The sequence below is a fragment of the Barbus barbus genome (genome assembly GCF_936440315.1).
Source record: "Barbus barbus genome assembly, chromosome: 44".
Taxonomy (NCBI): domain Eukaryota; kingdom Metazoa; phylum Chordata; class Actinopteri; order Cypriniformes; family Cyprinidae; genus Barbus; species Barbus barbus.
In genome coordinates this window covers 432,501-442,500 of record NC_136722.1, presented here as the reverse complement: position 1 = coordinate 442,500, position 10,000 = coordinate 432,501, and the positions used below count along the sequence as shown (strand labels likewise).

Here is a 10,000-nt window from a genome sequence, read left to right as displayed (position 1 = left end):
GGAGCAATCAAAGCAGGGAGCGCTTCTCTCTTTTGGAATTGATTATAAACACCTGCTACTTAAGGAAGTTGCTCATTTAATAATGCCCTCGTCTATGAAGACTTTAGAAGCTAATAATAAAATCAGGGTTTCTGCAGGTTATGGAAGTGAATTTAAGACATTTTTGAGCACAATTAAAGAAAACGTAAGGAATAAATTAAACACAATACATGAATATGTTCTCTAATATCTACTTAGCAACACTTCAAAGTTTGAAAATACAACTTCCAATTACTGTTGTTTTAGAATCACTGAGATGCTATTTGAGTTTTTATTAATATTTTAAATTAGTTTTAGTTTGAATTTTTCACTTTCATTTGAATTGTATGTTTGTCAGTTTAATTGTTTGTTTTTGTATGTCTATAATATAGTTTTTATCATTTTTTATTTCAGTTCAAGTTAAAGTTTAATGGCTTTTTTTCATTTTAGTTTCTCAGGAAACAAGACTTCATATCTTCGTTTTGCTTCTCCAGTAAATCTATTTTAATTTAAGGATGTTTAAATATTTGTATTAGAAAACGAAACAAAACAAATTGCAGTGCATGCAACATTTAAGGCCCTAATTCTATGAACTAAATACTTTCTGGTCTGATTTAAGGCTTTTTTATGGCCTTAATTTGTGCCCAAATTTAATCATTTTAAGACCCAAAGAGGCCTGTAAATTCATGTTTTGCAGATCGGCAAAAACCTCTACAGCAAATAAAATAAATAGATAAAAGGTTTGTGCCATATAAATGGGTATTTTGTATGGGCTAACATGACACAAATTTTACACGTTCTCTTTAAAAAACATTTCCCACTAGCTATGTTTACATCCACTTATTTTTATGCGCATTTTGGAATATCACATTTAAAAAAAACACTGAATGGAAACACCAAGATGCAAATAAATTCTTAAAATGCACAGAAAAAAACGTATGCGCACATTTGAGTAGGATGAACTTTTTATTCGATAAGAAAAACTGTACATAAACTACGATGGAAACACATTTACTGAATAAATTCCTCCATTCCTCCGTCATGTGAGTTTGTGCTATGAGACGGGACAGCTTGACTAACCAGCGGACCGAGCTCATTCACAGCATCTATGTTGTTTTAGTCGTTCTGAAATGTCTGAAATGAAGTATTTCTGTATAATTGTCCTGCACAACTGTGTTCCCAAACCGCAGCATCCGCCTCCGAAAGCATGTTTCGTCTGCTCGCTCTTATTTATCATATATGAAAATTATTATATTAAGTGGCTTCTCCTAGCTTTCTTAATATTTAGTGCCAGTTTATCAGGAAGTGATGATTTTGTTCTCTTTGACTCGTTGTATATAACGTAGAATGTGTACTGCATACTGTGTATAATGTGTATCGGTAACTGTATGTCTGTCTAATAGTACACTATGTGTACTGAGTATATGTATGTGTATATTACACATTGTCATCTGTATAAGTCTGTACGTATGTATGGTAATGTCTATATGTAAATTGTTTCTGCACTGTCTGGAGCACGCTCTCAAGAATTTCACTCACGAAGGCACATGTGCTGTGGTGATGTGACAATAAAAGTGATTTGATTTGATTTGATTTGGATGGAAGCGGTGCTTTATTCGCAAATGTTTTATGCGATATTCCAGTTTTGTGCATAAGTTTAATTTGAATCTTTGGATGGAAACATAGCTACTGACAGGAGAGAAAACTAAATAAAAAGCAGGACTACTAAACTAGCAGCAGTAGCTCTGGACCAGAGATCGAGATGAACCTTCACTGAACCCCAGCGCCGTGATCTGAAACGCCTGCCCAGAGCTAAACTAGCCGCTAACCACCGCTGTGAGCGTGCATGCGTCTGAGGAGCGTACCGTTTGGTGCCCACTCTGTGGTTGGGTGCGATGTCGATGGTGTCGGTGGCGGAGTCGTGGCGCACGGCCAAACCCAGGTCTGCGATGCAGCACGTGCCGTTCTTCTTCACCAGGATGTTCTTGGACTTCAGATCCCTGTGAGCGATAGCAGGCTTACCTGGAATCACACCACAGAGAGGAGAAAGAGTTCACCTTCTCCATCGAGACACAGAACAACCAGCAGATCAAGCATCAATTCTTCACACTCGTGTCACTGCAAAACTCCTTCAAAACACAGATGAATGCACTCTTAATGAAAGCTGAGAGATTTCTGACAGTCAGTTCCATCACAAAGGTAACCGCGTGAGTTGAGTGGTTTCATTTACTCCTAATTCAGATTTAATTTAGGCTTTTATTCACGTTTATACCGTGGTCTGTCTGAATACTCGATTCTGACCGGATTCTAATGCACAGGTAGTTCCAAGTCAATTTCATCACCGTTTTATATTAATGCACTGCTTTTATTATAAACGTCTTTACTGTCACTTTTGATCAATTTAATGCATCCTTGATTAATAAAAGCATTATTTGAATATTAAATTAATGTCAAAAAACATATTACCATGGTATGTGTATGTGTTTTTATTTAACTGGTTTTGCACTCTATCTGCCATGCGCCTTATGCCACTTTATCGATCTAATTCTTATTTTTTTCTACAATATCCTCATTTGTATATTTGTATAGTTGTATGCACATTTCACGAGTTCACACTTACATATAATTTGAAGGGGTAAGTTTAATGCGTATTTGGCGTGCTGTCCGGTGGGAGGGCTCCGAGCTCAGAGTTCGGCCCGAACCCAGAGTACCCCCCCCCCTATGTAAGTGCTTAGGACTAGAAGCGTGGAGAAGGGGTGGTGGAGGGATGCTGCAAACTGTCAATGGAATGAGGTGAGACTGCTGAGTGTATATATACACCTCTTAAAAGTTATGCACCATGATCTTAGCCTTTTTCAAACTCTTTGATCCTTTAGTGACATGTAAACACTTATGCAACTATTCATGCGTGGTATATACTGTAGTAAAAGCATGGTAAAACAATGAGCATCTGTACTAGCAGATGATTTGTTGACGAGTGGATGCAGTGATTTCTGCATCATAATGCATAATGCATGTGAACCCACACACACACACACACACACACACACAGACACAGACACACACACACACACACACAGCAGCAGCTCCATAAACACCTTCATTACTCCAGCTGACACAGACACAGACACACACACACACACACACACACACAGACACAGACACACACACACAGAGACACACACACACACACACACACAGAGACACACACACACACACACACACAGCAGCTCCATAAACACCTTCATTACTCCAGCTGACACAGACAGACACACACACAGGCACACGCACAGACATAGACACACAGACACAGACACACAGACACACACACACAGCAGCAGCTCCAGAAACACCTTCATTACTCCAGCTGACACAGACACAGACACACACAGAGACACACACACACAGCAGCTCCATAAACACCTTCATTACTCCAGCTGACACAGACACAGACACACGCACAGGCACAGGCACGCGCACGCACACAGACACAGACACAGACACACAGACACGCACAGGCACAGGCACGCGCACGCACACAGACACACAGGCACGCGCACGCACACAGACACAGACACAGACACAGACACACGCACAGGCACAGGCACGCACACAGACACACAGACACGCGCACGCACACAGACACAGACACGCACAGGCATGCGCACACACACGCACACAGACACAGACACACACAGGCATGCGCACGCGCACGCACACAGACACACAGACACAGACACGCACAGGCACAGGCACGCGCACGCACACAGACACAGACACACAGGCACGCGCACGCACACAGACACAGACACAGACACAGACACACGCACAGGCACAGGCACGCACACAGACACACAGACACGCGCACGCACACAGACACAGACACACACAGGCATGCGCACGCGCACGCACACAGACACAGACACGCGCACGCACACAGACACAGACACGCACAGGCACGCGCACGCACACAGACACGCACAGGCACGCGCACGCACACAGACACGCACAGGCACGCACACAGACACAGACACGCACAGGCACGCGCACGCACACAGACACACAGACACGCACAGGCACAGACACACAGACACGCACAGGCACGCGCACGCACACAGACACGCACAGGCACGCGCACGCACACAGACACACAGACACGCGCACGCACACAGACACACAGACACGCACAGGCACGCGCACGCACACAGACACAGACACACAGACACGCACAGGCACGCGCACGCACACAGACACACAGACACGCGCACGCACACAGACACACAGACACGCACAGGCACGCGCACGCACACAGACACAGACACACAGACACGCACGCGCACACACACAGACACAGACACACACAGCAGCAGCTCCAGAAACACCTTCATTACTCCAGCTGACGCAGACACACCTTCACCATCGGCTGAGATACGGTTGCTAAGGTGCTTTGAGTATGTTGCTATGCACAACTTCATCGGGTGGTTGCTAGGGTGTTGTGGATTGTTTTTAGGTTATTTACAATCCAAATGTTACAGGTTTGCTTGTATAATTTGTTTATTTTTTAAATGAATAAATTTAAATTCTAGAAATTAATTTAATACATTTTTACATTCGATATTAAGAAATTAATTAATCAAGGACACATTAAACTGATAAAAAGTCACAGTATTTACAATATAACAAAAAATTATATTTCAAGTATATGCTGTTCTTCTGAACTTTCTATTCATCTGTGAATCCTGAAAAATAAAATGCATCACAGTTTCCACAAAAATATTGAGCAGCACAACTGTGTTCAACATTGATAATAATCAGAAATGTTTGTTGAGCAGTAAATCAGTATATTATTATGATTTCTGAAGATCATGTGACACTGAAGACTGCAGTAATGTGTCACGGTTCATGGGTTGGTGTGCTCATCTTGCGTCTCTGTCTGGTGTGTGTGTGTGTGTGTGTGTGTGTGCGCGTGTGCGTGTATTATCCTAGTATCTCAGCTAGCGCTTAATCAGAGCGCACCAGCTGCAGCTCATTGCGCTGCCTATATCAGGTGTGTGTCGTCGGTTCGTTAATTATGTCGTGTTTCTTGTCAGCTCTCAGAGTTCCTCTTGTCTGCACGGGATTCCTTGCTTACACAGGATTACTCTGCACTCGCCTTGGACTTACCTGTTCGGAGTTGGATACTCTCCTCTGATCAAGAGTGTTGTCTGTTCTTTGCTGTTTCTAATAAACTCCTTATTGCACTCGTACTTGGATCCTCGACTCATCTCTCACGTAAAATAATGATGCTGAAAATACATCTTTGATCACAGAAATCAATTACAGTTTAACACATATTCACACAGAAAACAGCTGTTTTACACTGTAATAATATTTCATTAATTGTTTTCAGCATGTTTGATGAAATAAATGCATTGGTGATCAGAAGAAACTTCTTTCTGAAACATTAAACATCTTACTAACCCCAAACGTTTTTTTCACAAGTTGAAAATAGACCAGATTGCTCAGAAAAGTAATCAGACATTATGATTTTGATATTAATAATATCTGTAGCCTGTGACTGCTGAATTTCACTACTCATGTCCAGGGTTTGAAAATAAGCAATAGTAATCGTACACACCTCTATAATGCATTACTTTCTTACATAATGAAAATCAAAGTAAAGCTTTATTATAACTTTAACGCTACAACAGAGCGAGTGGAATCGATCTGCAGAGCTTGATTGTGATGCTGTGTAATGAGGCATTACGTCTCAATTATCTGAATGTGATAAAGCTGCCGCAGCAGTAAATGAAGCTCTCTTTAACAACAAACAAGTCTGCTGATGAGAATTACTCACAAAACCCCATCAACTCTCCTCTCAAGTCTAAATCAAGCCAAAATTCTTCAGTTTTGGACTTTAAGATGCAAACAGTGACTCAAAGTGATATTTTTATACATCATACATCATAAATAAATAAATGCCTCCGCCGGTGACTGAATGAGCAGGGCCTGTAAAGCTGAAGCTTGATTTGGTTTCACTGGAACTACAGCCTGTGTGAAGATGAATTAACAGCTCAATAAATGAGCAACCAAAGCAACATCTGCTGCGACTCACATCCCACAGACGCCAGGATGCTGCTGTCATTATTATTACAACGGAAATATTATTACAGTTTAAAGCAGCTGATTTCTGTGTGAATATGTGTTAAAGTGTAATGTATTTCTGTGATCTGCAGCTGTATTTCCAGCATCATTACTCCAGTCTTCAGTGTCACATGATCTTCAGAAATCATAATAATATACTGATTTACTGATCAACAAACATTTCTGATTATTATCAATGTTGAACACAGTTGTGCTGCACAATATTTTTATGGAAACCGTGACATATTTTATTTAAAATATAACTGACTCCAAACTTTTGAGCACTTGTGTGCTTCATAATCCAAGGTACTTTTAAGAAAACTATGGCATGCAGGTCAATATATACAGAGAAATATCCAACAGGATGAAAAGGAAAAATGTGATAAATTCGTAAAAACATCCAAATGCTTACATTAATGTTGGTTTGAATATGTTTTGAAAAACTTTTAAAAATTGTTCAAAAGATTGAACGATTGAATTGAATGTTTTTATTTAAATTTCAAGGTAAAAAGATTTTTAAAATCTATATTATTCTATGTTTAATCATGAATACCATTGAGTTTAGAATTAAACTTGGCATGTCATAAAAGCTAAAATGATGTGAGATTTTTCAGAATTGTAATTACTTTGATACACAGTCATGAAGGTCTACATGGCACAATATGTGTTAGAAATAGTGCTGTCAAACCATCAATCACATCCAAAATAAACGTTTTTGTTTACATAATATGAGTGTGCGTGTACGGTGTATGTTTATTATGTATATAAATACACACTCATACAGCATATATTTAGAAAATATTTACATGTATATATTTATATTAATTTAAATGATATCATATATAAATATATTTAATATATAAACGTAACATTTTTCTTAAATATATACAGTATAAGTGTGCATTTATATGTACATAATAAACATACACAGTACACACTCATATATTATGTAAACAAAAACTTATTTTGGATGTGACTGATCGCGATTAATTTTTTGACAGCACTAATTAAAAAACTGCCTAATTTCAAGAAATAAAAAAAAAGATTGTAATCAAGCTACTTAAGATTTCCTTTTCAGTACTTTCAGTCTCTGATGATGAGATATTTTTTCTTCTTAAAATCAGGATATAACACCTTGACATTTGCTTTATATATATATATAAGAGAACAGAGAGCAGAGGCACAGACCTTGCGTCCCCACGATCTCCATGTGCAGGTGCGCCAGGCCGCTGGCCGTGGACAGAGACAGCTTGATCATGCCCTCCACCGTCACCGTGTAGCGGTTCAGATAGTCGAACAGAGAGCCGTGCTCGTGATAGTCCGACACCAGCCACAGCTGCGTCCACGTGCCGTTATCTGAGACCAGAACAAGACAGCACACTCAGAGACTCCTTCTCTTCTGAAGACACAGGGCCTGTATCCACACAACAGCTTCAGGCTGAAAGCAGCTCATAGCTCACGATTTAGGAGAAAATCTTAAAAATAATGCGTGTGTCAGTCCCAAACTTAGGACATTTTTGCTCTAAGAGTATTTCACAAAGAGATTTAGCACTAAAACTAGCTCCTAAATCTGTGAAACGTTAGGCAATCTGCCTCAGAAAAGAAACATTTTAGAAACATTTGATGGCAATGCGCTTTTAAAAAGGTATCGCCTTTGGTTTTGGAGGCTATCCCCACTCCAGACTTTCCTTGTTTCCATTAAACAGCAGAGCAAGAAGTACCAGCGGTGCTTGAGTCCAGGTTGGTTTTCTCTTACATTTGCATGTCTCACTATCAGCCGTGATTATTCTGCTCTGTTTATATGCATATCCACTAACTGTTTATGAGAAGCACACATGTAAGAGGCTGACGATTAGCTGAACATATGCTTGTTTAATTCATTAATTTCACTTAGCCTGCATTTTAAAATCTTCCTTTTAATGTGGAAATTAACATTTTTATTTTTAATAATATTGAATAATATTGAAATAATATTGCACTCTACAATAGTGATTATATCTATTATATTTAAAATATGATATTAATTATATTATAAAATATATTTACTGTTACTATTAAGAAGCTTTCAGAATCTTCATTTTTTAATTAAAATGTTGGTAACACTTTACTTAAAGCCTTTATGCTTTATAGAAGCAGTTTGAATGCATTAATTATGCCTTGTAATGCACCGTATAATGCATTGTATGATCTCATGAATAATTGTAACCACAGTTAATAACACTTATAATGATTATTAATTGTTACTCTATGTATTTTAATTAAGTTATAATTATTTACAAGAATAATGTATTACAACGCATATTATGAATAATTATAATGTATCATACATAAAGGCTTTAAGTAAAGTGTTACCAATTTTTTATATTTTTTTTATATTAATGACAGTATTTCGTGAACAAAAGAACTAACTTTGCTAAAGCGATTGTTTTGCACAAGCATTAACTTATTAATGTATTTAGCAAAACATATAATTAAATTAAGAACAGTAGAGCTGTAGAATTAATATTAAATATACTGTGAGCAATTACATAAATACCATCCCTGCATCTAAACATTGCAACACTAGCACAGCTGATATACATACAGTGCCCTCCAACAGTATTAAAACAGTGAGGCCAATTCCTTTATTTCTGCTGTAGACCGTAAACATTTGGGTTTGACATCTAAAGATGAATATGAGATGAGAGATTAACATTTCAGCTTTTATTTACAGGTATTTTCATCTGGATCTGATACACAACTTAGAAGATAGCACCTTTTGTTTGAACCCACCCATTTTTCATGTTACCAGAAGTATTGGAACAGATAGAATTAACAGATTAAAGTGAAATAGACTTAATATTTAGCTGCAAATCCTTTGCTTTCAATAACTGCATCAAGCCTGTGACCCATTGACATCCCCAAACTTTAGCATTCTTCTTTTGTGATGCTTTTCCAGGCTTTCACCGCGGCCTCTTTCAGTTTTGGGGGGTTACTCCCTTCAGTCTCTTCTTTAGCAGGTAAAAAGCATCCTCTACAGGGTTTAAGTGTGGAGATTGACTTGGCCAGTCTAAAACCTTCCACTTCTTGCCCCTGATGAACTCCTGTGTTGTTGTGGCACTATGTTTTGGGTCATTATCTTGCTGCATGATGAAGGATCTCTCAATCAGTTTGGTTGCATCTTTCTGTAAATTGTCAGACAGAATATTTCTGTAGACTTCTGAGTTAATTTAGCTGCTGCCATCATGTGTTACATCATTAATGAAGATTAATGAGCCTGTCCCAGAAGAAGCGATGAAAGCCCAAGCCATTGCATTACTTGTGTAATGTGTACTATAATGTACACCTGTGCACACTGTGTTTCAGATGAGCTTGTATGTTTGGGATCATGAGCAGATCCTCTCTTTCTCCAAACTTTAGCCTTTCCATCACTTTGGTCCATAAAATCAGTCCATAGAACCTTGTCCCAGAATTTTTGAGTCTCGTCTTCTATTCTTCTTGCTAATGAGTGGTTTGCATCTTCTGGTGTAGCCTCTGTGCTTGTGTTCATGAAGTCTTCTGCGAACAGTAGATTGTGATACCTTCACTCCTGCCCTCTGGAGGTTGTTGCTGATGTCACTAACAGTTGTTTTAGGGTCTTTCTTTACAGCTGTCACAATGTTTCTGTCATCAACTGCAGATGTTTTCCTTGATCTACCTGTTTGAGGTGTTACTTAGTACAGCAGTGGTTTCTTTCTTCCTCAGGAGATTCCAAATGGTTGTACTTGTTATTGCCAGTGTTTGTGCAATGGTTTGATTGATTTTTCATCTTCTCTCAGCTTCACAATTGCTTGTTTTTCACCCATAGACACCTCTCTGGTTTTCATGATGGTTACACGTC

The 10,000-nt window shown here is 38.8% G+C and overlaps 1 protein-coding gene across 1 annotated transcript in view; it reads right to left on the bottom strand.

Annotated features, from left to right (window-relative positions):
* Nucleotides 1-10,000, bottom strand: part of LOC306863107 (TGF-beta receptor type-1-like) — a 61,049-nt gene that overhangs the window by 10,560 nt on the left and 40,489 nt on the right. Inside the window, exons 5-6 of the mRNA XM_079406290.1 lie at nucleotides 7,330-7,497; nucleotides 1,884-2,040 (exon numbers count right to left, since the gene is read on the bottom strand). Coding sequence (XP_079262416.1) covers nucleotides 1,884-2,040; nucleotides 7,330-7,497 — 325 coding nt within the window. The remainder of the gene's footprint in view (nucleotides 1-1,883; nucleotides 2,041-7,329; nucleotides 7,498-10,000) is intronic.